This window comes from Ornithorhynchus anatinus, chromosome 14, assembly GCF_004115215.2.
Source record: "Ornithorhynchus anatinus isolate Pmale09 chromosome 14, mOrnAna1.pri.v4, whole genome shotgun sequence".
NCBI lineage: Eukaryota > Metazoa > Chordata > Mammalia > Monotremata > Ornithorhynchidae > Ornithorhynchus > Ornithorhynchus anatinus.
The window spans coordinates 44,716,640-44,743,739 of NC_041741.1; the positions used below are offsets into that span (position 1 = coordinate 44,716,640).

The window sequence follows — 27,100 nt, forward strand, 5'->3', positions numbered from 1 at the left end:
GCCCGTCTGACGGTGAGATGCCCGGTAGCTGGAACACGTCCCTGGAGGCCCCCGAGGTGCTGGCTGGGGGCATCATGGTCCCCGTGATCTTCTCCCTCATCTTTCTCCTGGGCACCTTGGGCAACGGGCTGGTGCTGGCCGCCCTGTGGCACCATGGGCCGGGCAAGCGCAACACCACCAACCTCTTCATCCTCAACCTGGCGGTCGCCGACCTCTGCTTCACCACCTGCAAAGCCGTCCACTTCCTAATCCATCTGACCGTGTACGCCAGCAGCTTCACCCTAGCCGCCGTCTCCGTGGACAGGTAACCGGGCCCCTTGATCCACTCCCCCCACCACCGACCCCTCCACGCCTCCAGCCTCTAGGGGAGGAGGAGGAGCAGGAGACTGGCAGAGAAATTCCATCTTCCCTCTCTCCCGGCTCCCACCATCCGACACGGATCCCCACTCCAAAGCCCTGCCACTCTCACTGTCCGGGATTCTTCCTGAGGACTGACCTGGATCCCTTCTGCTGCTTCAGCCAACTCCTTCTCCTTTGGTCTTTAGCACCTTCTACTGAAGGTCTTCTTTAAGCCTTGGGCAGTGAAGGCGAGAGAGGGTGAAGGCGGGTGAAGTCTAGTTCTTCTAGACTGTAGGCTCGTTGTGGACAGGGAATGTGTCCGTTTATTGTTGTATTGTACTCTCCCAAGCGTTAATAATAATAATAATAATAATAATAATGATGATGTTGGTATTTGTTAAGCGCTTACTATGTGCCCAGCACTGTTCTAAGCGCTGGGGTAGACATAGGGGAATCAGGTTGTCCCACGTGGGGCTCACAGTCTCAATTCCCATTTTACAGATGAGGGAACTGAGGCACAGAGAAGTTAAGTGACTTGCCCACAGTCACACAGCCGACAAGTGGCAGAGCTGGGATTCGAACTCATGAGCCCTGACTCCAAAGCCCGTGCTCTTTCCACTGGTAAGTACAGTGAGTAAGTACACACAGTAAGTGCTCAGTAAATGAACTGGGCCAAGGCCAAGGAAAAGGTAAAGGTAAAGGGATTCCCAAACTGGAATGAGAAGGGTTCAGGCCAGGCATGGAAGGCAAAGGCTGGGGGGCAAAACCGGAAGGAGAAGGGGGAAGAACTGGGGGAACACTGGTAATTTCCAGTGTGTTCAGCAGCTTCAGGGGTCCCGTGGTCCGGTCCCTGGGGTGAGGCCCTGAGGGGAGGCCCCGAGGGAAGAACCAGGCAGATGGGGCAGGATGAGGGAATCACCCACTGACCTATTACTTGAACGTGGTCTCGAAGAAGAACTTCTTCCCTCAGAGGGAGGTCCTGGGGAGGCTTTTGGGGACGGACTTCAGATGGCCCTCCCCACCAACACAGACCGGGCAGGGCCAGAGTGGCACAAAACCAAACAAATAGCCACCGCAGGGGGAAGCAATAATTATGACATTTTTTAAAGCTAAATGCTGGGGTATCTTCCATGATAATTGGGTCAGAGCATATTGCAAGCATGTGGAATTTCTTACCACAAAAAGCTGGGCATGTTCAAGAGGGGTTTGGATAAAGTTGTAGACAAGAATCTGGTAGAGGGGAAGAGGGAAATGGAGAGGGAGACAGTGGGATATCGGTCGGGGGGGGAGGGAGGTCACATTCTTTAGCTGGAGGACGAGAGGGCCGTCGCCACCTTGCTCCTCCAAGCATCCGGATGCCCTTTTGCTATATTGCACTTGTCCAAGCATTTAGAGAAACAGAGTGGCCCAGCGGAAAGAGCACAGCCTGGAAGTCAGAGGACCTACTTCTACTCCTGGCTCTGCCACTTGCCAGCTGCGTGAACTTGGGCAAATCGCTTCATTCATTCATTCAATTGTATTTATTGAGCGCTTACTATGTGTCAGACACTGTACTAAGCGCTGGGGTGGATACAAGCAAATCAGGTTGGACACAGTCCCACATAGGGCTCACAATCTCAATCCCCATTTTCCAGATGAAGGAACTGAGGCCCAGAGAAGTGAAGTGACTTGCCCAAGGTCACACAGCAGACAAATGGCGGAGCTGGGATTAGAACCCATGACCTTCTGAGTCCCAGGCCTGGGCTCTATCCACTACGCCCCAGGGCTTAGTACAGTGCCTGGGACATAGTAAGTGCTTAATAAATACCACAATTATCATGATTATTGTTATTATTATTATAAGTAGCAATACAGTGAAATGCATGCAGGGAGCGTTCAGTAGATCCCACTGATGGATGGCCTGATGGGCAGAAGCGGGGTGTGAGCCAGCAGAGACGTGGCACCCAATGTTTCCTATGTCCCTCCTCTGCCCTCTCCCCTCCCCCTTCCCCCCAGGTACCCGGCTGTCCACTGCCCCCTGAGATCCCGGGATGTGCGCACCTCGCGGAATGCTCTGGCCGCCATCGGCCTCATCTGGTTCTTTTCTCTGCTGTTCGCCGGGCCGTACCTCAGCTACTATCGGACCGTGCCCTTCCGCGGGCTGGCCCTGTGCGTGCCCGGCTGGGAGGACCGGCAACGCCAGGTCCTGGACCTCCTCACCTTCGTGGTGGGCTACCTGCTGCCCGTGGCGGTGGTCACTCTGGCCTACGCCCGCACCCTGCACTTCCCCTGGACTGCGGTGGACCCCGTGGCCCGGCTCTCGGTGGCCCGCCGGGCCAAGCGCAAGGTGAGCCGGATGCTGGTGGTGGTGGCCGCCCTGTTCGGCCTCTGCTGGCTGCCCCATCACCTGGTCATCCTCTGCTTCTGGTTCGGCCACTTCCCCTTCAACCCAGCCACCTACGCCTGTCGCCTGGCCTCGCACTGACTCTCCTATGCCAACTCCTGCCTCAACCCCCTGGTCTACGCCCTGGTGTCCAAGCATTTCCGCCGGCGCTTCCTCCGCTTCTGCCCCTGCCTGTTCCCACCTGCCCCCGGGGCCCGCCGTGTCCACGCTGCGCCCCCCCGGCCTCGCCTGGCACACCCCCCCGCCCGGCCGCGGCCCCTAGTTCCTGGAGGGGGAGGCGGTCAGGGGAGGCCCGGCCCTGGGGGAGGGAGGCCAGACTCAGGGGACACTGGTGTCACTGTCGTGGGCCCGGGGCCAAGGGCAGGTGGCGGGCCTTGGAGCTCAGCGGCTTCTGGAGGTGCCAGGGGGAAGTTGGCTGTGGCTTAGCCATAGCCAGGAACTTACTAGCGGTAAGGCTGGGAATGTTAGGGGGAGAACAGGGTGGCTCAGGAGACCTGTTCTCCACTCCCTGAAGAGGGAGAGGGAGAAGCAAGAGGGAAGGGTGAGCCCGAGTCGTCTGTTGAATCACAGGTACCCACACCCCCTAGCCTTCTGTTAGGGGTCTCTGGTCCCCACACCTCCACCTGACCCCCCAGGCCTGGGTTTGGGGGAATACAAAAGGGAGAAAGCTGACGTCTGCTCTCCCAACAGTGGGGGCATCCAAATCGCCTCGGCCTCCCCTGCCTGCTGGGGCCGGGGTGGATCCCGACACCCCAGGAGCTGAAGGCACCCTGGCCCTGGGTCCCCGCCCTCCCCCCGGATCATTAGCTTTCTGTGGGCAACCCTCCCCAACCACTGGGCAAAGATGGATACAGCTTCATGTCTAATGACTGGGCTGAGCCATCGTATGTCCTCCACTTCCCCTGAGGGGTTAAATTCAGGTGTGAAGGTGGGGGTTGGGATTGACCCCACACACACACTTGGGGGTGGGGGACTGATTCATGCTTTCTCTGAGCAGCTGGCTACTGTAAAAAAATACAAAAAACAAAAAAAAACCCCAATTAGTATCACAGCAGACAAGTGGCAGAGCCCGGATAGGAACCCAGGTTTCCTGACCTCCAGGCCTGTGGTATTTTTACTAGGTCTTGTTGTTTCTCATTTATTTATTGTGTTTTTTACGCTACTCATTACTCGAAGTACTGGAACAGAAAAGACCTGGCTTGTTTGTGCCTGTCTTGTCTCAGATGGAGAGTGGTTCTCCCACAAGCCTGAAGGCTCCTCCAGGGCAGAGACTCAGCCACTGGGCTACCTGGATCCTGGATTCGCTGCTGTCAGAGGGGTCACCCCACCTGCCTGGATCAACCCAAAAGCCCCCTTTTTTATGGTATTTTGTTAAGAGCTTCCTCTGTGCCAGACACTGTTCTAAACCCTGGAATAGATGCGAAGTAATCAGGCCAGACACAGTCCATGTCTCACATGAGGCTCACAGTCTTAATCCCCATTTTCCAGGTGAGGGAACTGAAGCCCAGAGAAATGAAGCGACTTGCCCAAGGTCACACAGCAGACAAGTGGTGGAGTCAGAATTAGAACCCAGGTCCTTCTGATTCCCAGGTCCATGCTTTATCCACTAGGCAAGGCTGTTTGCTGTCCCTGGCTCTTACCTAATCATGGCTTTATTTATGGTATTTATTAAGCACCGGCTGTGTGCTGAGGACTGCATCTGCCTTCTCCACAGCCACTCCTCCAAGGGGACTTAGGAACAGCTATACCGACCTGGCGGGGGGGCAGGGGAGCCCCCTCAGATTCTGTTCCCTGGGGGAAGCCCCTCTGCTTGGTTTGTGTCTCCCCAGCCTTACCTTCCCCTCTAGAGTCACTCCCTGTTGATCAAGGAGGGAGAGTCAGGTGGGGGAGATGGCGTGAGGGGAAGCAGGCTCAGTTGCCTGCCTGTGGTAAATTAACTTTGCAAATTGACTTTGGCCATGTTACCGACAGGACTTGGAGAAGGGAAATTAATAAGCTGCAATCACCAGCCCCGGCTCCGGGCCCCACGTGATGATTAATGAAAGACTCTGAGGAGCAGGTGAGGCTCAGTTATCCCAGCAAAGGAGAGCACCTTAGAGCTCTGGGCACTTCAGATGGAAAGAGGAAGTGAGGGAGGAGATGCGACAGAGTGGGGAAGAGGGGTTTGCCCATAACGTGGTTTGGGTGGATCTTTGGGCTCTCGGATGGACCAAAGTGGGCAGGGAGGCAGGGGAGAGAAAAGGAAGGGTGCCATTCCCCAGACTCACTCTGCCTGGTCTCTGTCCTCTCCTTGTCTAGCCCTGGCTCGGTTAGGGGGGCCCTTTGGAAATGAGTCCATCAGAATGCTTTCTGCCTCAACATAGGAAGGGACCAAGGTAAAGAGGGCTCTGAGATTTTTCATTTCTTAACTGCCAGCGGCATAATGAAGCACACCTGCTGCCTGGCACTCACAGCCCTCCGAATGCCCCATAAGAGCTTAACTGAGCCATCTCAACTTGCCTTTTTCCAAGAATGTCATCGACCATCTTCCTGTGAGTAGAAACTGGTTTTTTTTTGTGATGGGACCTCTTTATCTTGGGCCACCTGGGAAGGTCACCGAAGATCAAGAATTCTTGAATGATATGTGACTTGGGGGGCGGCCCTAGAAGAGTCTGGGTGGCTTCTGGAGGTAGGGAGGGATTGGCGGAGGAGGGAAAGTGTGGATGCTGCCCCCCAGCCCAGTTCCAATTCCTCAATTTGGCCACCCCTTCCCCACTTTCGTCCCCCTCCCCTATTGTGACTGTGGGCAAGTCACTTAACTTCTCTGTGCCTCAGTTACCTCATCTGTAAAATGGGGATTAACTGTTGAGTCTCACGTGGGACAACCTGATTGCCCTGTATCTACCCCAGCGCTTCGAATAGTGCTCTGCACATAGTAAGCGCTTAACAAATACCAACTTAATTATTATTATTGTGCTCAGTTGCCTGGTTCTGATCAAACGGGAAGGGGCGGGGCAGTCAAATGAGTGAGAGGATTGGTGTGGGGAAAAGTGCATTCCCCCACACAGGGCAGGGACAGTTCGGGCCAGCCCTACCCCAGACTTCCCGGGCCCCAGGCCCTCAGCCCACCGTCGGTTATTCAGAGTCCAAAGTGGGCAGAACCCTGGACCGGATTAAAGAAAGGATGGCAAGGACCCCTCCCACTCTCTGCCCGTGAGGAGACAATCCCACCCGAGTGGAGAACGGGGCCGCAGTCACCCCTCTCATACCTCCAGGTAGGAAGGAAATCATCCATCATCTTAATGTTTTGTACTTGGGGAAATAAATATTAATGAATCAGCCCAGGCTTCCTAATAACATGCTTGCCCAGTGGCTCTGGGGGAACTATGACCCGAATAGTCTCCTCTAAGAATCCATCGACGGGATCGGGAGTACAGGTGGCCACCCGCTGGTTCTGGTGCTAGTCGGGGATCCTAAGTTCCAGTGATTCGTGGGGGATCTGAATGCCTAAAGCCTCTCCTCCCTGCCCTCATGAGAAGAAGTGGGCAGCAATCTGGGAAGCTGAGTGGGGCATGGTTTGATGATCTCAACAGGAAGGCATAGTGGATAGAGCACGGCCTGGAAGTCAGCAGGTCATGGGTTCTAATCCCCGCTCCACCAGTCTGCTGTGTGACCTTGGACAAGTCATTTCACTTCTCTGTGCCTCAGTTACCTCATCTGTAAAATGGTGACCTTGACTGCCTGACTTTATCAGAAAGGTCCTGGGCCACATGACCCTCCACTGATGGGGAGGGGGTGGAGAGGACCAGTGGAGAAGGGGCTGGCAGGGTTGGGTGGCGCCTGAGGAGAGGAGTCAATCAGAACCCTGGAACTGATCAGATGGGGAATTGGGACATTGCTGGGAGCCCTGCAACCAGATCCACGTGCTCTAATCGCACTTGACATTACCCTTCTCTGAAAGGCCTGGGGGGCACTGAGCCAGGTCGGACATCGATTGTTGAGCGGACATGGCCCTGAGTGGACCGGAACTTCCCATTTCCCCCACCAAAGCAGCAGACGGGAGCAGAGTCAGGGGTCTCGTCTCTTTTCCCCAAGCTGCCCGTGATGGAGGACGGTGAAACTGAGCCAGAGGGAGAAAGGGTGTGCCCAGGGACCCCGAACTGGCCTGGGAACTCTTTTTCTGCCAGCTGGCACTCCTCTGCCAATAAGGAAGCCGCTTTCCTATGTGGGTTCTCATTCACTGGTGCCAGTGCCCCAACCACCCTAGCCCTCGCTGGCACTGGTTCATTAATTCATTCAATCGTATTTATTAAACGCTTACTGAGTGCAGAGCACCGTACTAAGCGCTTGCGCTCTGGCTGTCCCAAGCAAGGGCCGGGGAATCTTTGGAAAGCGCAGCAGGTGGGGACGGGACCAGGAGGGAGATGCCCTCGACTCCCCATCCCCTCTCACCCAACATCCGTCCTCAACACACAGCAGCCCGGGTTCTGTGTAAACACTTTATTGCTCCCCTCAGTCCCTGCTCTCATTTCCCCCACCTTCTCTCCAAACCAGACTCCACCTCCTCCCCCACTTCGCAGGTGCCACAGACAGTTTTTCCCGGCAGGCCCAGCACCGTGGTCCCGACACACGCACGCCAGGCCGCCTAGGTCCACCCGGCCAGACGCTGGGGCTCCGAGGGCCACGTCTCCAGAGAAAGAATGAGAGAACTTTCAGTTCGGAGTTGTGGGGAGAGAGTAGGGGAGAGGAAGGGGCTGGACGGGCTATGGACTGATCACCTGAAAAAGCAGTCTGTTTCTTTTGCAGTCAAATCTGATTTACAAAGGCAAGAAGGGGGTGCCCGGCCCCTGCCCTGCTTTCTTGCCTGGGGTCTTCCTCGTACCTCAAGTCTGGGAGATGACCACTGAGGCGAGAAAAGACACCCCCCCCCCCCCCCCCCCCCAGCGGGCCACTGCGGTGCTTCCGCTTCACGCAGCAGGCCAAGACTCTAGATTTCTCTAGCTGGGCTCTCACCAGTGGAAGGACGCAGCATCGGCAAGGGCCCGACAGTTTATTAGGAGCTGTCCCTGAAGGAAAAGGTCAGGGAACTCTCGCCCCTTACTAGGTGTCACCAATTCCCCAAGCAACCCCCCTCAACCGGCCTGGGAAAGCAAAGGTTTGGAGCAGTTGGCCCCGCTCTAACGCCGTGTCTCCTGTTCTGGGCTTTCCCGCTAACCACCTGTTTGCAACCCCGTTGAAAGCCAAGGGCCGGTGAAAGGAGGACGCCTCAGGCCCTGGCAGCAGTCGGGGACGGAACAGAACTACCGGCCCTACTCAACCTCCACTTGCCACTGTCCTGGGAAGTCTGAAAGGAAGGAGTGGAGGGGCAGTGAGCTAACCTGGAACGCCCTGGTCCCGCACCCTGCTGCCGGGAACAAGGTTCTGCCCCGCTGCTTTGGGGGGCGTGGAGGCTGCCAGAGTCTGTGATGTCAGAGGACACTGGTCCTGCAGTCAGCTTGCTGGGGACATCCCCAGGCACAAGGCCAGCAGAATCAGCGTGTCCTCTGGGGAGCACTGACGCCCCAAAGAATCCAGGCAGAGTTCCAGCCGCCCCAAACCGGCAGACCCTGGTGGGGAGCTGGCAAAGGCCGAGATCAAAGGGGAGGGAGACCCTCCACAGGCCAAATCCCTCAGGCTGGGGGAGGAGACGAGCCCCCGGTAGCCAAACGTAGCCCCAACAGGGGCTCGAGCTGAGGAAGACTTTGCTCCTTTCTGCCCGAGGGGAGGAGGTCCAGCCGGGGGAGGCGAGGGGGAGTCTGTGGGAGGTCAGGGAAGATGGATGAGGGACCTCTCAGACTGCGGCTACCTCTTCTCCATCTTCTGCATCTGCAGGCTGAGCGAGGTGAAGCTGGCCAGGAGGTCTGTCACTTCATCCACCTGTCAGAAAGACAACCAGAGTCGAGGCCCTCGGAGTCATGACCGAGTCCTGGGGGGCTAGCCGATGAAGACGATACTAATGATGATAATAGTGACATTTAAGCACTTTCTATGTGCCAAGCACTGTAATAACAATAATAATTGTGTTATTAGGATCAATCAATCATATTTTACTGAGCGTTCACTGTGTGCAGGGCACTGTACTAAACGTTTATGAGAATACAATATATCAGAATTGGTACAAATGTTCCCTGCCCACAACGAGCTTACAGTCTAGGGGGAGTCTACAGTCTATGGTCTTAAAATCCTATGTTCCAAGCACTGTACTGAGTGCTGGGATAGATTAGTACAGTGCCTGGCACATATTAAACACTTAACAGATTCCATAATTATTATTATTACAGTACACGTAGACCAGACACAGTCGCTATCTCACGTGGGGCTCACAGTATAAGGAGGAGGGAGAACAGATATCGACACCCCATTTTACAGATGAGAAAACTGAGAAATTAAAGTGAAGATCAGTCTCTCGGGAGAACAGGTAATTATTTAATGCCCATTTTACAGGTGAGGAAACTGAGGCACAAAGACGTCAAGTGGCTTGCTCAGGGACAAGTAACAGGTAAGTGGCAGAGTCAGGATTTGGACCTAAGGCCCAGGCATATGCCCCTTCCACGGGCCACGCTGCTTCTCACCAGCATTGGCATAAATAGAGCATCCCGTGCCCTCTCCCTGCCCACAGGGTCCTCGTTATTGCCAGCTCACCTCTATCTGGCGTCTCGGAAGAGCAGAGGGAGTGGTGTGTTGTCCTAGGTGCCCTACTAGGCCCTGACCGAGGAGCCCAGCCGACGCTTGGCTTTCCACAGGGGGACTGAATTCTTGAGAGACCCCAACAGTGCGCACAGGGATGGGGTTTGGGCGGGACCACCAGGACCCAGCTCAAAGTTCTCAACTGGTCCGACCAACCCAGGCACCCACCCCCGGCTCCATCACAATAAGAATAACCGTGGTGTTTAAGTGCTTAATACGTGCCAGGAACCGAACCACGCACTGGGGAGGATATGAGCAAATCAGGTTGGACATGGTGAAATCTGAATTACAAGAGGGATTGCCACATCCTACCAGGTCTTTAGAGTGGTTGTCCCCATTTCCAGAATGCACCAGGGGATGTTGTCCATCCTACACACACACACCTGCTCTTTGGTGCTGGTCATCTGGAGGCGGGTGCACAGGTCATCTAGCCTCTCTCGTTGCTCATGCCGCCCCAGGCGGTCCAGGTATTCCCGCAACATCTGGATAATCTGGAAACAGGGGGTGGGGCTGAGGGCCTGGGACAGCAGGCGGGGTCCCGGGAAGCCTGCAGGGGGTCCAGGGATGGGGAGGGTGGCGGCTGAGGGTGGCACGAGCGAGGCTGGCTCCGTGAGGGGAGAAACCAGGGCCCACAGAAATCCCGGCTCCTGGAAGCAGAGTCCAGACTGGCGCCCTCGAGGCCGGAAGAGCGTCCGACGCCGGCCGAGGGGGCCGTCCCTCCAAAGTCGCTGCTCCGGCAGGCCAGCGCCGTGTTGGGGTGGCCCAAGGTTTCCCACTGGACGCTGGTCTGGGGCAACCTGCCCTCCCCCTCCGCGAGCTGGGAGAGCTGGGGGAACTGGAGGCCGTGCGGGAGAGAAGAGTCTCACTGACCTGTTTGACCTCCAGCCGCACGGCCTCCAGGCACTGTGAGTGTCCCTCCTGGAGGATGTTCAGCTTGGACTTGGCCAGGTGTAGCGGGGTCCTGCCGGCCCGATCCAGGGCGTCCACGCGGGAGCCTGCGCGAGGAGACAGGGGCCGGTTGGGGAAGGGTCCGGGGGAAGCGGCTGGGTCCCGGGAAAGGGGACGGTGTTACCTCCTCTCAGCAGAGTGGTGATGACCGGAACGTGGTTGGTACAGGCGGCTGGAGAGGGAAGAAGGTGGGACCGGTTAACTTTGGAAAAAAATCACCTCCCACAGGAGGGAAGACCCGCGTTCTTCCGGGGACCCGACGGACGACCCCGGCTGTTTCCTTGGTTCCCCCCACCAGTTCACTCCCAGATGCAAGTCGTGCAGTGGGAAGGAATGGTGTCTTTTGATGCACCCCGGGCACCGTCTGGCACAGTGTCACGCTCAGGCCGGCACTTGATATATACCAGACGGTTGGCAGGGTAGGGCTAGCCCGTGGACAGCCGGGGTGAGGGCCAAAGTCAAAGAACCTTCCTCGGGGTCAACTCCTGACTCTTTCATCCTAAGGATGCGGCTCCGGCCTCAGGAGAGCCCGTCCTCCCACTCCACAGGGTTGACCCCGTGTCCCGGGGACTCCCATTCCTGGGGGCAGAGGTTAAGGGGAAGGGGCAGGAGAGGAGTCCCAAGACAGCAACCAGAAGGCAATGGTCTCCCCTGTCCCGCCTCCGGGCACTTACCCAAGTGTAGCGGCGTGTTCCCCAGCCCATCTCTCTGGTTTGGATCGGCCCCGTGATCCAGAAGCAGTTGCACTAGAAAAGAGAAATCCCACCGGAAACCGTTGTGGCCCTCTCTCTGGCAGTTCTGAGGCCTCTCATACCCAGCCGGGCAGGGAAGAGTTTGGTGAAAGCCAGTCCTCGGGGCCCTTGAGAAAGTGGGGGCTGGTACGAGCTCAGTTCGAGGTTCCTGGAGAGACTGCGGGCCAGGGAGAGGGCTGACCTGCGCCAGCGGATTGTGGGATATCTTTGAAGAAAAATAGGGCCTTTGGAAAGAGACAAGGAGTCCCCAGCTTCCTACTTCTTGAATTCCATTTCCCCCACTCTCTACTCAGCGTGGCTCAGTGGAAAGAGCACGGGTTTAGGAGTCAGGGGTCATGGGTTCTAATCCCAGATCTGCCACCTGTCAGCTGTGTTACTTTGGGCAAGCTACTTAACTTCTTGGTGCCTCAGTTACTTCATCTGTAAAATGGGGATTAAGACTGTGAGCCCCACGTGGGACAACCTGCTTACCTTGTATCTACCCCGGCGCTTAGAACAGTGCTGGGCACAGAGTTAGCACTTAACAAATGCCAACATTATTATTATTATTCTGAGCCTGTTCTCAAAGTGAACGCTGCCCTCCGGATTTAGGACGCTTTCCCCAACCACCAGTCCCTGGGGGATTGTGGGGGTTGTCGTGGGACGGAGGGATGGTACCGTTTTATACTCCAAGGGCTTCGTTTGCCTCTAGATAAGTCCACATTTTAAATTATTGGGGAGCTCTCTTCAATTTTAGGGAATGCTGGTAAAATGGACGTGCCACTTGCTACTTTCCTCACATTTCCAACTCCAACCCAGCCCACACACTTCGCTCCTCTCATGCCAAACTACTCAATGTACCTCGATTTTGGCTAACTCGCCGATGACCTCTCGCCCACAAGGCTCTCCCTCTTCATATCTGACAGACGATCGTTCTAGATGATCATTCTACCCACCTTCAAAGCCTTATTGAAGGCACATCTCCCGATAAGGCCCACATTTCCTCTTCCCCCACTCTCTTCTGCATCGCCTTTGCACTGTATTTGCTCTTTTTATTCACCCCTCCCTCAGCCCCACCACACTTATGCCATAATTTATTCATATTAACATCTGTTTCCCCCTCTAGACTGTAAGCTCATTGTGGACACTCTGTTATACTCTCCAACCGTGCAGTACAGTGCTCTGCACTCCGTAAGCCCTCAATCAACACGACTGATCGACTGGACATGGAGAGAGTTGACTGACGGCTAATGTAGGAAGATCGATCCACTTGGGTGGGCAGCCAAGTGATGGGAGAACTAGGCGTTTCCTGTGAAGGCAGGAAGAGACAGGGCCAAAGAAAGCTAAAAGTATTTAGCTGATAAAGAAATCTCATTTAGGAGGAAATGTGGAATAAGCGAGATAAATGAATCGCTCACTCGGCCTAAAGATCTCCATGTTGATTTGACCGTGAGCTCCTCCTCTGGCATGGTCACCGATGTTGTATCCTTTGCAGGGGGTGGAAGGGAGAGCCGTTGATTTATTGACTAAGGTTCGACCTCCAGGGTCAATTAGAGGAGTGTGACGGCGGTAGGATGGTGGGCCCCTTGCTGAGTGACCACAAAGCCATTAGCACCGGGAACTGCGATGCGTCCTTTTCGTGCTTGATGGGGGCAGAGCCGGGAAGAGGGCTTGGGGAATAGCTGTTCCTGGTCAGAAGAGGAGCTCTCACCATCTCACACTGACACACTGTTTTTCGTTGAAAACTGAAAGTGCTCTACAGCCATTCTCTCACTCAGCCTCATAACTCATCTGGGATGGAAGCAAGGAGAGAGGGAGAAGGAGAAGGGGTGAGAGGGAGAGAGGAAGCAGTGGAGGGGGAAGGGAGGGGGGCAGGAAGCAGCAGAAGGGAGATGGGGAGAACAAGCAGTAGAGGGGAGAGCGGAAGGGAAGGGGAGAGGGAGAGAAGACGCAGTGGAGGAGAGAGGGGAAGGGAGAGGAGGCAGGAGAGAGAAGAGAGGGAGAGAGGAAGCAGAGGAGAGAAGAGAGGGAGAGAGGAAGCAGAAGAGAGGGAGAGAGGAAGCAGAAGAGAGGGAGAGAGGAAGCAGAGGAGAGAAGAGAGGGAGAGAGGAAGCAGAGGAGAGTAGAGAGGGAGAGAGAAAGCAGAGGAGAGAAGAGAGGGAGAGAGAAAGCAGAGGACAGAAGAGAGGGAGAGAGAAAGCAGAGGACAGAAGAGAAGGAAAGAGAAAAGAAAGAGGAGAGAAGAGAGGGAGAGAAAGCAGAGGAGAGAAGAGACGGAGAGAGGAAGGAGAGAAGAGAGGGAAAGTGGAAGGAATGGAGGGGAGAGGGGAAGGGAGGGAAAAAGGAAGCAGTGGGGAGGAGAGGGGAAAGGAGGAAGAGTGGAAACAGCAAAGGGGAGGGAGGAAGCAACAGAAGGAAGAGAGGAAGCAGTGAAGGAGAGAAAAGGAGAGAGAAATTAGCTGAGGGGAGATATGATGGGTAGGAAAGAGGAAGCAGAGAAGTGAGGAGGGATGGAGGGAGGAAGGGAGAAAGGAAGCAGTTGGAGCATTCCCAAAAAACTGTTGGATAAATGGGGTCAAAGAGGGGATGTGGTCCTTCTCAGGGCACTCAGGAACACACCCTGGATTCTCCAGTGCTCTGTCCTGCGACTGTGGCCTCCAGGAAGGACCAAGCCCCAGGCAGAAATGCCGTCGTCAGCCACGTGGCTGGCCGGCAGGATGTCCTCTCCCCGCCCCCCGTCCCCCATCCAGCCACTCACCGATCTGGTCATTGCCGTTGCAGGAGGCAAAGTGTAGGGCCGTGCGGCCTTTATCGTCAGCCGCGCAGGGGTCCACCCCATCCTCCAGGACCTGCTGCACTGGCATCACCGGGAGGAGAGGAGACGGGAGGGTTAGCCCGGCAGTGGTTGCCCACCGGCCCCGGGAAGGCGGAGGGGATGACCGGAGCGGGGAAGGGGGAGGAGAGGAAATGTCCGGGGAAGAAACTGGCAGGGAAAGGGTGGGTTCACCTCGAATTGAAACATTCATCCCAAATTCAGGCTGAGGGGTGTGTAGATGTGCGCAGCAGGGAACCCTGGAGCCTGGGCCTGCCCTGGGCAAAGGCCCACGGAGCCCCAACCTGGACGGTCCTGGCCCAAAGGCTACGGAGCAGATCCATCTAAGATTTGCAAGTGCAAGGCATCAGTTTATTTATTGAGCGCTTCCTATGTGCAGAGCACTGTACTAAATGCTTGGGAGAGTACAATAGAACAATAAACAGGTACATTTCCTGCCCATAATGAGCTTACAGTTTAAAGGGGCATCAGCTCACCCTTCCTCCCCCTGCAATTCCAGCCAGAGATGGGGGGAAAAATATACTGTATTTTTTCCTCTTTGGAATAACCATCCTCACCTGCTCCAAACAGGATTCATTCATTCCTTCCATCATATTTATTAAGCACTTAACTGTGTGCATAGCACTGTACTAAGTGCTTGAGAATGTACATTACGACAATAAACAATGACAATCCCTGCCCTCTTTCCCCTTCTCTTCACTCCCAGAGAAAGCTCATCTTGTCCCTTGAGAAGCAGGGTGACCTAGTAGAAAGAGCAAGGACCTGAGAGTCAGAAGGCTTGGGTTCTAATCCCTGCTCCATCTCTTGTCCACTGTAAGACCCTGGGTAAGTCACTTCAGTTCTCTGTGCCTCAGTTTCCTCCTGCAGAAAATGGGGATTTATTGATTCAATTGTATTTATTCAATTGCATTTATTGAGCGCTTACTATGTGCAGAGCACTCGACTAAGCGCTTGGGAGAGTACACAATAAAAATAAGCAGACATGTTCCCTGCCCACAATGAGCTAACAGTCTAGAGACGAGTTTACGGTTCTTCCTTTTACTTAGACTGTGAGCCCCACATGGGACTTAACCTTGTATCTACCCCAGCGCTTAGAACAGTGCTTGCCACACTGTAAGCGCTTAACAAATACCATCACTATTACTGTTATTATTGTTGTTGATCAGGAGAGGCACTGTCCTTGACTTATCTAGTGTATGGAGGGTAGGGGACAGGGGGTATCAGGCCTCTGGATCCAAGCCAGCTTCTAACGGATGACAGATAAGTGAGTCAAACCCTCTGGGTCCCCTCTAAATCAAGTGGATTGAGCAGATTTGCGTTCGGCTCGATTAGCTGAAGTTGTCAAGTCAACGCAAGTCAGAGCTGGTCAAAACGGGCTTCTCGGGCAATGGGTTTGGAGCCAGCTCAGGAGGAGACAAAAATAATAACTAGACTGTGAGCTTGTTTTGGGCAGGGAATGTGTCGGTTACACTGTCATACTGTACTCTCGCAAGCGCTTAGTACAGTGCTCTGCACACGATAAGGGCTCAATAAATGCTATTCAATGACTGATTTGTTTAGTGCTTATTATGTCCCAGCCAGTGTACTAAGTGCTGGGGTGGATACGAGCAAATTGGGTTGGATGCAGTCTCGGTGCTACCTTTTAATCCCCATTTTACAGATGAGGGAACTGAGGCCCAGAGAAGTGAAGTGACTTGCCCACACCCAGCAGACAAGTAGCGGAGCCGGCATTAGAACCCAGGTCCTTCTGACTTCTAGACCCATGCTCTAGCTACTACTAGGCCACGCTGCTCCTCGCCAAACAACTAACTATGCCCGCTGCCTCTGCCACTTGTCTGCTGTGTGACCTTGGGTAAGTCACCTCACTTCTCTGGGCTTCAGTTCCCTCATAATAATAATAATATTGGTTTTGTTAAGCGCTTACTATGTGCCAAGCACTGTCCTAAGCACTGGGGTACATATACAAGGAATCAGGTTGTTCCACGTGGGGCTCATTGTCTTAACCCCCCCCCCCCCATTTTACAGATGAGGGAACTGAGGCCTAGAGAAGTGAAGTGACTTGCCCAAAGTCACCCAGCTGACAAGTGGTGGAGCCAGGATTAGAAGCCATGATCTCCGACTCCAAAGCCTGGGCTCTTTCCACTAAGCCACGCTGCTTCTCTTTTGTTAACTGAGGGACTGAGACGGTGAGCTCCACGTGAGACATGGACTGCGTCCAACCGTATTTGCTTGTAACCACCCCAGCAGTTAGTACAGTGCCTGACACAGAGTAAGCCCTTAATAAATACCATAATTACTTATTTGTTACGCGTAGGCTGGCGGCCAGAGCTGCCCACCCAAGTGGTTTCCCCTGACAGGGGAAGGGGAGATCGATCAGGCAGCTGGTCTCGCCACAGCCGCCGCAGCCTGAACCGAACCCATCGACCGGTGAAGAGGAAGAAAACGCTCAGGTTTGAAAGTTCGACTCTTACTCGATGAGACATACAGGTCTGGGGATTTACCACTTCCTCCGCAGTCAGTCTGAGCCAATGCTGTTGAAATACTAAAATAACTTAGACCTTATTTGGCTCCTTCACTTAAACATCAAACCACCCAAGTCTCCCCGCTCCCCATTCCCCCCCTTCCGACCTCCGGGCTGATTTTTGCTCAGATCCTAAAATGTTTTTCCGCCAGGCCCCTCCGCTGGCCAAGGAGCTTGAGTCCCGGGCATGGGATGACCCATTCTGGGAAGGTTTTCAGCCAGTTCCTCATTATCCATGCCAATGGGGGATGGGATGGCCCGGATGGTGGGAATCCCTAGATCATTCCAATAGTGACCACCAGTTTCAACTTCCCCTCCATCCAACCTTCAACCTAAACTTCTCTTTATGGTGTCTTTTTAAGCACTATGTGTCAGACCCTGTACTAAGCACTGGGGTAGATACTGGCTAACCAGGAAGGTCACAGTCCATGTTCCACATGGAGCTCGCAGTCTTCATCCCCATTTTACAGATGAGGCCCAGAGAAGTAAAGTGACTTGCCCAATGTCACAGCAGACGAGTGAAAGAGTGAGGAATGGAGCCCAGGTCCCTCTGATTCCCAGGCCTGGGCTCTATGATGATGAAGATGATGGTGTTTGTTAGGCACTTTTTATGTGCCAAGAATTGTTTTAAGCACTGGGGTAGATACAGGGTAATCAGGTTGTCCCACGTGAGGCTCACAGTCTTAATCCCCATTTTACAGATGAGGTAACTGAGGCACAGAGAAGTTAAGTGACTTGCCCACAGTCACACAGCTGACAAGCGGCGGAGCTGGGATTCGAAGCCATGACCTCGGACTCCCAAGCCCATGCTCTTTCCACTGAGCCACGCTAGTATTGTCACCTACGGGCAAAATGCTGACTGATATTCTCGCAAGTGCTTGGTAGCGTTGGTAGACGTGTGATAATAATAATAATTTGTTAAGCACTTACTATGTGCCAGGCACTGTACTAAGCGCTGGGGTAGATACAAGCAAATCTGGTTGGACACGGTCGCCGTCCCACATGGGGCTCACAGTCTTAATCCCCATTTTACAGATGAGGTACTGAGGCACAGGGAACCGAAGTGACATGCCCAAGGTCAGACATCAGACAAGTGGCGGAACGAGGATTAGAACTCAGGTCCTCCTGACTCCCAGGCCCGTGCTCTATCCACTAGGCCACGCCACAGCCCTGAGGAATACTTCCCCAAGTGTGGCACCCAGTCACGGCCCCCGCTTCGGGCGGGTCTTACGAGCCGATGGCCCCCTGCCCAAAGGGAGCCGTGAGCACGGGCAACACCACTCCCTTTGCCTGCTGGCCAACGCAGCTCGCACGTGCTAACAAATCAAAAGTCTTCCGCATCGCCTGACTCTGTGGTCTGCCGTTCTATCAGGAAAGGAAATGAAATTTGTCTGGCAAATTTCCTCTCCACAAAGCCACGTGGGTTAGGTCCCCAGGTAACTGCCGTTCTTCCACACGGTGGCAAATGCTTAATTTTCTCGGTTTTTTGTTTTTCTATGGCATTTGTGAAGGATTTACTATGTACCAGGCACCCTACTAGGCGCTGAGGTAGGTAATAATACTAACGATGATGGCATTTGTTAAATGCTATGTGCCAAACACTGTTCTAGGCACTGGGGTAGATACAAGGTAATCAGGTTGTCCGACGTAGGGCTCACAGTCTTCATCACCATTTTACAGATGAGGTAACTGAGCCCCAGAGAAGTGAAGTGGCTTGCCCAAGGTCACACAGCAGACGAGTGGCAGAGCTGGGATTAGGACTCCCAAACCTGTGCTCTTTCCACTAAGCCACGCTGCTTCTCTGGTACAAGGTAATCGGGTTGGACTTAGTCCCGGTCCCACTTAGAGCTCACAGTTTTAATACCCATTTGACAGATGAGGTAACTGAGGCTCAGGGGAGTGAAGTGACTTGCCCAAGGTCACACAGAAGACAAGCGGCAGACCTGGGATTAGACTCCAGACCCTTCTATTTCCTCCCAAATTACTGAGGCTGAGCAGACGGTTCCCTGGCTCAGAGAAGCAGCATAGCTCAGTGGAAAGAGCCCAGGTTTTGGAGTCAGAGGTCGTGGGTTCTAATCCCAGCTCGGCCACTTGTCTGCTGTATGACCTTGGGCAAGCCACTTAACTTCTCTGTGCCTCAGTTACCCCATCTGTCAAATGAAGATTAAGACTGCGAGTCCCACATGGGACAACCTGATTACCTCGTATCTACCCCAGTGCTTAGAACAGTGTTTGGAACATAGTAAGCACTTAACAAATACCATTATTAGTAATAATAGCCAGGGGAATGATTTTCCCCTTTTATGAGATGGAAACTGTATTTGCCAATGACCAACCCTCAGGGTCTTTTTTTTTTTTTAATGATTACTTCTTAAGCACTTACTATTAACCAGGCACTGTACTAACTGCCGGGATAGATACAAGCTAATTTAGTTGGACACATTTCATATAATAATAATAATAATTATGTCGTTGTTAAGCACTTGTTCTGTGCCAAACATTGTTCTAAGGGCTGGAGTAGATACAAGTTAATCAGGTCCCTGTCCCCCATGGGGCTCGCAGTCCTTCTCCCCTTTTTACAGATGAGGGAACTAAGGCCCAGAGAAGTGAAGTGACTTGCCCAGGGCCACACAGAAGACAAGTGGCAGAGTCGGGATGAGAACCATTTTCCTCCCAGGCCTGTGTTCTATCCACTAGACCACGCCGCTTCCCTATTTCTGTCCTTCTGTGAGTTCTCCAAACTTACAGCGGCCTTCCTCTACTTTTGGCCCTTGGATATCGTGCTTGACAGAATCCCAAACCTACTTGCCCATAATTATAATAATTATGGTATTTGTTAAAATCTTATTACGTGTCTAGCATTCTAAGTGCTGGAGTAGATACAAGTTAATCATATACAGTCCTCGTCCCAAATGGGACTCACAACCTAAGTAGAAGGGAGAATAGGTGTTGAATCCCCACTTTACAGAGGAGGAAACAGAGGCCCAGAGAAGTTAAGTCACTTGTCCAAGGTCACGCAGCAGGCAAGGGGCAGAGTCGGGATTAGAACCCAGGGCCCCTGACTCCCAGGCCCATGTTCGTTCCACTACGCAATGCTGTTTCATTTGCCAAATCTAACAGTTGCTGAAGTGAGTTTATAACAACAGTAATAATAAATAATGATTGGGGTATTTGTTAAGTGCTTACTACATGCCAGACACTGTACTAAGCGCTGGGGTGGATATAAGCAAATCGGGCTGGACACAGCCCCTGTCCCACATGAGGATCTCAGTCTTAATCCCCATTTTACAAATGAGCTCCAGGTGGGACAGGGACTGTGTCTAACCTGATTAACTTGTATCCATCCCAGCCCTTAGAGCAGTGTTTGACACAGTAACTTGCCCAGGGTCATACAGCAGACAAGCGGCGGAGCTGGGATTAGAACCCAGGTCCACGCTCTATCCCCTAGGCTCCTCTACATATCAGGAGCTTAACAATCATCACTATCATTATTATTGTTATTACACAGGTTCCAAGTTCCCATGGGTCTAAGTCTCTGCTATTTCCACTTCTCACCTTTTCCCGCAGTTTGAGTTACCAGTTTTAGATTTTAAATTGTTAGCGGGCCTGGACCAGGTCCACTGAATTCAACTTCTACACTGCCCAGTCCTGAGATATATTTTGAAAGCATTCAACACTTTCACACTGGTGATCGCAATAGTGGGGGGAAAAGTTTCTGTTGCCAAAAACCCCCCACCCCCAAACTCACCGACACTGCTGCTTCCTGAATCTACGAGACTTCAAAGCCCTTTTTTAACCCAATTATTTCTGGCAGGAAGCACACGACTCAGTTTCTGAAATGGCTCTGGGCGAAGCCACTCGAGAAACAGACAACTCTCAATTATTCCGAGGCTGAGCATTCAGCGCGTGGATTATCCACGTCTCTTGCTTCCTTTCTTCCATCCTCCTCTCGGTCTCAGATATTTCAATGCTCATTTATCTCTTTGTCCAGTGAGGAAATACAACCTAAACCTTCCCAATTGGATCCACGTGGACCAGCTCTGGGCAAAGGCTTGGCAGGGGAGAAAGTTGGAACGGTTGGCTAAAGTGGGATTTTTGCATCCCTGTAGTTATAAGAAGAATAATACCAAGCACTATGCTAAGCAATAGGCTAGATAGAAGATAATTAAATCAGACCTTGGGCCTGTCACATACTATGGAAGAGGGAGAGATAATTTTATTCTCGTACAGAGGAGGAAACTGAGGCCCAGAGAAGTTAAGTCACTTGTCCAAGGTCACACAGCAGGCAAGTGGCGAAGGTAGGACTCAAACTCGGGTCTCCTGATTCCGAGGACCATGCTCTTTCCGTTGGGCTGCTTGGCCTTCACTTGAGTTTCCCCACAATCAAAGAGAATTAAGGATTGATTGCATCTCTAAAATCCAGGTAGATTTTTGTTACCTGCGCTTTCCCTAGCCCCCATCTCCACAGAAAATTAATAATAATAATGGCATTTGTTGAGTGCTGACCATGTGCCAAGCACTGCACTAAGCGCTGGGAGGGATATGACCAAATAGGGTTGGACACACTCCATGTCCTTCATGGGGCTCACAGTTTCATCCCCCATTTTACAGGTAACTGAAGCACAGATAAATTAAGTGGCTTGCCCAAGGTCACCCAGCAGACAGGTGGTGGAGCCGGGATTAGCCCTCATGACCTTCGGACTACCAGGCCCGTGAGAGTTGGCTGCAGTTTCGGTCTCGTACCAACTAAGGTAAACGCCAGAACTCATTTGCCAAAGGTTTTAAAGTCATTTTAAATATGGTAGACTGAGATGAATTCTACTTCGTTTATTCTAAACCAGTCTGACACATCTCAGCCATCGCGGCTAGAGAGCGGGTCTGGGAGTCAGAAAGGTCTGGGTTCTAATCCCCTCTCCACCACTTGTCTGCTGTGGGACCTTGTGCAAGTCACTTCATTTCTCAGGGACCTCATCAGTAAAATGGAGATTAAGACTGTGGGCCCCATGTGGGACAGGGACTGTGTCTAATTTGATAGCTTGTATCTACCCCAGTGCTTAACAGTTCCTGACACAGAGTAAAGCGCTTAACAAATACCATCGTTTTTCCCCCCCTCGATTAGTTCCCAGCACTTCAAGTTGCACAGACCTACCAACAATCTCCAGCAGTTCCGTACTTATTTACCCACCTTGGACAGCCTTGTATATATGCTATTCAACTAAACATTCGATTATTTCCTTTGTCGACTACACCTGTAAATATTTTCATGTCTGCTCCCCCCTTTAGAAGGTAAATTCCTTTCTGGTAGGGAATGTGTCATTTGGTGTCGTGTATTTCCCAAGAGCTTAGTACAGTGATTTACTCCCACTGGGTGCTAAAATACTAAATCTTCTTCTACAACTCTTTCGGTGGTAACCAAACAAACATTTATCTTAATCATTCCACTGTGCTGTCCATCATCCTGTAAATCATTAAGGTGGCCTTTAAGCTACTGTGAATGCTGACATCTTAAAAGTTGGTAAAGAAGCCAGCGGGTGATATTACCCCCGAAAAGCCAACCATAAATGCCTACATACATCTGAGCTGTAAGTAGCAAAACCCTGGGTTCTATTTCCAGCTCTGCCACTTGTCTGCTGTGTGATCTTGGGCAAGCCACTTCACTTCTCTGTGCCTCAAGTTTCCTCGTCTCTGAAATGGGGATTTTAGAGACTGCGAGCCCCATGTGGGAAAGGGACTGTGTTCGACTGATGATCTTGCATCTACTCCAGTGCTTGACGCGTAGTAAGAGCTTTAGCACAATAACGCTTAGAACCAATTAAGCTCCCAATAAATACTATTATTAGTAGTAATAATAATAATAATAACCACCCAGGGTGCCTGTCTTGTATTCCCTTTTGCAGAACTTTGATAGTTTCTGGTGTCTGGTAACGGGGCAAAATAATTTTTCCATCGTGAGTTCAAAGTCTCATTGGGGATGGTACTGCCTTCAACCAAGGGAGAGACTGACGGGTCACTTTCATCTCTGCCAAAGACAGATAACAGTGTTTTGCCCTCTTCCCTTCCTCTCTCCCAGGAAACCACACCTTAGACTCTGGAAGGCCCCTGCTCCCCAGAATAGGGATAATTATTCTGGGCATCAGATATCGTGCCTATAAACCTTTGTGTTTGAATTAAGGTGCCAGGCAAATATAATCACTGCTGTATGGACGGATGAAAAAAAATTTTCCAGCTCAAACTAAAATTCTCTCTTGAACCAACCGTTTCCACAGGCCCTGCCTCCAGCCCCCCGGACAAATCCAGAATTTGGATAATTTGCGCTACCTCGATACACTGAAAAACGGCTGAAGCTGCTGGGGACTGCTTTGGTTGTGTTTCCAACACAGAAATACGTGAAGAGACAAATAGAGAAAATGTGAGTTGTTTCCTAGCTGCCCAGCACATAAATCCAAATTAGAAATCCACAAAGCGTGCCTTTTGCTCCTGGAAGTAGCAAGCCAATGAATATAATTTGCATTCTTCTCTCCTACCCTAATATAAATTTATTTATTCAATAGTATTTATTGAGCACTATGTGCAGAGCACTGTACTAAGCGCTTGGGATGCACAATTGGGCAACAACAGATAGAGACCATCCCTGCCCAGTAACGGGCTCATAGTCTAAATGGGGGAGAAGGAGCAGGGTTTAGTGGATAGAGCCTGGGCCTGGGAGTCACAAAGACCTGGGTTCTAATTCTAATTCTGGCCCCACCATTTGCCTATGTGGCCTTGGGCAAGTCACGTCACCTCACCTCTCTGTGCCTCAGCTGCTCATCTGCAAAATGGGGATGAAGACCGTGAGCCCCACGTGGGACATGGATTAGCTTGTATCTATCCCAGTGCTTAGAGCAGTGCCTGATGCATAGAAAGCACTTAATAAATAAGCATTTTTAAAAAACCAGTAGTAGAGTAGTATAGGGACTTTCAATTCTTCCTCCCCAGTAAAGCCTTCTGTTCAGTTGCTCTTCCACGTCGCCACTGCGAAGTCTTACCTGTTTCTAAGTCATTTGCATTGGCAGCCTCTCTCAACCTTTTCAGAGCTGTAGAGAGACAGAGGGCAAGTGTTACAGAAATGGCCTAGATAGAGAAGGTATAAAGACAGTCGGTCTCTTATTTGACCTCCTCCCCAGTCTCACGAGAAGCCGAAGAGCCACATTTCAACATCACCCCAGGAGCCCCATCAGAGAGAACGACAGGTTTCCCCTGGCGACTTGTAATGTTGAAGGAAATGTTGAAGTTTTTCAAGGAAAAACTTGAAATGTTTCCTCCCCGACACTGTCACCCTCTGCCCCTCTGTCTGATCCAAAAAAAACTACCCAAGTTCCTGGTCATTCAATAGTATTTATTGAGCGCTTACCGCTTACTATGTGCAGAGCACTGTACTAAGCGCTTGGAATGGACAATTCGGCAACAGATAGAGACAATCCCTGCCCACTGATGGGCTCACGGTCTAATCGGGGGAGACAGACGGACAAAAACAAGACAACTTAATCACGATAAATAGAATCAAGGGGATGGAAACCTCATTAACAAAATAAGTAGGGTAATAAAATATATACAAATGAGCACAGTGCTGAGGGGAGGGGGAGGAGCAGAGGGAAAGGGGGAAAAGGGGGCTTAGCTGAGGGGAGGTGAAGGGGGAGTAGGGAGGGAGCAGAGGGAAAGGGGAAGCTCAGTCTGGGAAGGCTTCTTGGAGGGGGTGAGCTCTCAGGAAGCTCTGAGATCACGTCCAGAGGCAGATGCCTGGGGACAAGCAAACGATCAATACGATCCAAACTGAGGGCTACTCTCTGGACCCTGAAGGAAACTGGAGAAAAATATGAACTGGAAGGGAAGGCAAAGAGTTAGTCTGCAGAAGGTAAAGGGGCTGGGAGAGGCACCATTGCAGGACGGATGTGGGTAGGGGGACCATTTCTACGGGGCTTTAAACCTCTGGATCCCCCCAACTCCCGATTCTCCAAAGATGTTCTCGAATTCTCCTAGGCTTCAGTTTCCCAGGGCCCTCCCTCAGTAGATGTCTTGGTTCTCAGTTTCCCCCCCAGACCCGCAGGGATCTCTTACGGATTTTTCCTCGGGATTCCTACGATCCCACGGATTCTCCTAAGAGAGCTTTCAGTGCTTCACTTCCCCCCTTTTTTTAAAACGGTATTTGTCAAGCACTTCCTAAGTGCCAGGCACTCTACTATGCGCTGGGGTAGATACAAGTTAATCAGGTTCGACCCAGTCCCCGTCCCACAAGGGCCTCAGGGTCTTCATCCCCATTGTACAGGTGAGAGAAGTGAGGGCCAGGGATGTGAAGCGGTTTGCCCAGGGTCACACAGCAGACAACTGGCGGAGCGGGGATTAGAACCCAGGACCTTCTGCCTCCCAGGCCCGTGCTCTTTCACTCACTTAACTGTATTTTACTGAGCGCTTACTGTGTGCAAAGCACTGTACTAAGCTCTTGTGAGAGTACAATGTAACAATAATCAATACAAATAAAGAAGTAGAGAAGCAGTGTGGTTTAGTGGCAAGAGCACGGGCTTGGGAGTCAAAGGATGGGGGTTCTAATCCTGAGTCTGCCACTTGTCTGCTGGGTGACCTCGGGCAAGCCGCTTCACTTCTCTGTGCCTCAGCGATCTCATCTGCAAAACGGGGAGACTGTGAGCCCCATGTGGGACAGGGACTGGATCCAACCCGACTGTTGCATAATAATAATTACGGTATTTGTTAAGCGCTTATTATGTGCCAAGCACTGTTCTAAGCACTGGGGTAGATATAAGGTAAGCAGATTGTCCCACATGGGGCTCACACTTTTAAGCCCCAAGTTACAGAGGAGGTCACTGAGGCGGAGAAGTGAAGTGACTTGGTCAAGTTCACACAGAGATAAGTGGCGGAGCCAAGATTAGAACCCACGTCCTCTGACTTCCAAGCCCGGGCTCTTTCCAATTAAGCCATGCTGCTTCCCAGTGCTTAGCACAGTGCCTGGCTCATAGCACTTTACAAATACCACAATTATTTATTAGTAATAAATGGACACATTCTTTGCCCACTAATTCAAGATCTGGATCTCACCTGTGTTTTAGGGTCCCCTTCCCCCTGCCCGCCCCTGGAGTCCTCCTCGGGAAAGATCTCTGGTGCCTCAATTTCCCCCAAGATCTCTTCTCCGGTGCCTGTTTCCCCGGGATGTCTCTAGTGCCTCAGTATCCCTGGGGTCTCCCCCAGTGCTTCAGTTTCCCCGGGATATCTCCGGTACCTCAGTTTTGCCGGGATCTCCTTGGGGCCTCAGTTTCCCCGGGCTGTCTCCAGTGTCTGTTTCCCCGGGATCTCCCCGGGGCCTAAGTTTCCCTAAGATCTCTCCGGTGCCTCAGTTTCCCCTAAGATCTCTCTGGTGCCTCAGCTTCTCTGGGCTGTCTCTGGTGCCTCAGCTTCCCCCAAGATCTCTCCAGGGCCTCAGTTTCTCTGGGCTGTCTCCGGTGCCTCGGTTTTCCCCAAGATCTCTCCAGTGTCTCAGTTTCCCGGTATGTCTCCGGTGCCTCAGTTTCACCAGGATCTCCCTGGGGCCTCAGTTTCACCGGGATCTCCCTGGGGCCTCAGTTTCCCCCAAGATCTCTCTAGTGCCTGTTTCCCCCAATATCTCTCTAGTGCCTCAGTTTCCCACAAGATCTCCAGTGCCTCAGTTTCCCGGTTATGTCCCCGGTGCCTCAGTTTTCCCTAAGATCTCTCTAGTGCCTTGGTGTCCCCCAAGATCTCCCCCGTGCCTCAGTTTCCTCCCAGATCTCTCCAGTGCCTCAGTTCCCCCCAAGATCTCCCCAGTGCCTCAGTTTCCTCCAAGATCTCTCCAGTGCCTCAGTTTCCCCCAAGATCGCTCTAGTGCCTCAGTGTTCCCCAAGATCTCCCCGTGCCTCAGTTTCCTCCAAGATCTCTCCAGTGCCTCGGTTTCCCCCAAGATCGCTCCAGTGCCTCAGTTTCCCCCAAGATCTCCCCAGTGCCTCGGTTTCTCCTAAGATCTCTCTAGTGCCTCGGTGTCCCCCAAGATCTCCCCGTGCCTCAGTTTCCTCCCAGATCTCTCCAGTGCGTTTCTCCCAAGATCTCCCCAGTGCCTCAGTCTCCTCCAAGATCTCTCCCGTGCCTCAGTTTCCCCCTAGATCTCCCCCGTGCCTCCGTTTCCCCCAAGATCTCCCCAGTGCCTCAGTTTCCCCCAAGATCTCTCCAGTGCCTCAGCTTCTCTCAAGATCTCCCCCGGTGCCTCAGTTTCCCCCAAGAAGTGGCGGGGCCCTCACCGTGGACGTCCTTGCCCAGGGGCCCGAGGGTGCGGTGGGGTCTGGCGGCCCTCTTCAGGCGCGCCGGGGGCATCTTTCCGCGCAGCTCGTCCCGCTGCCAGAGGAGGTGGAGGGAGCGGGGCGGGGGCGGGGGCAGAGGCAGAGGCAGAGGCAGAGGGGGCGCCGCCCCGAGCCCCGCGAAGGAGAAGGCGGGAGGCTGGAGGAGCTCGGGGGCCTCGGGGGGCTGCCGCGGGGCCGCGGGCCGTGCCCCGTCCGGGCTGCGGCGGCCCGACCGCCGCTCGCCCGCCCCTCCGCCCGCCGCTGCCATGGCAACGCCGCCCGGACCCCGCCGCCCGGCCCGGCCCG

General features: G+C 52.8%; 2 protein-coding genes across 2 annotated transcripts; one reads left to right on the plus strand and one right to left on the minus strand.

Annotated features, from left to right (window-relative positions):
* GALR3 (galanin receptor 3) lies at positions 1 to 8,167 on the plus strand. Its single transcript, XM_039914044.1, is given in 3 exon segments — positions 1 to 304; positions 2,335 to 2,934; positions 7,942 to 8,167. Coding segments are annotated over 3 exon segments (1,113 nt in total). The 5' UTR covers positions 1 to 17.
* ANKRD54 (ankyrin repeat domain 54) lies at positions 7,187 to 27,062 on the minus strand. The gene is made up of 8 exons (XM_029079352.2): positions 26,756 to 27,062; positions 23,486 to 23,533; positions 13,865 to 13,963; positions 11,050 to 11,121; positions 10,500 to 10,547; positions 10,298 to 10,422; positions 9,811 to 9,918; positions 7,187 to 8,617 (listed from the first exon to the last, which is right to left on the minus strand). Exons 1-8 carry the CDS (start codon positions 27,060 to 27,062, stop codon positions 8,543 to 8,545), a joined length of 882 nt encoding a protein of 293 aa, XP_028935185.1. The 3' UTR covers positions 7,187 to 8,542.
* Positions 27,063 to 27,100: the final 38 nt, after the last annotated feature.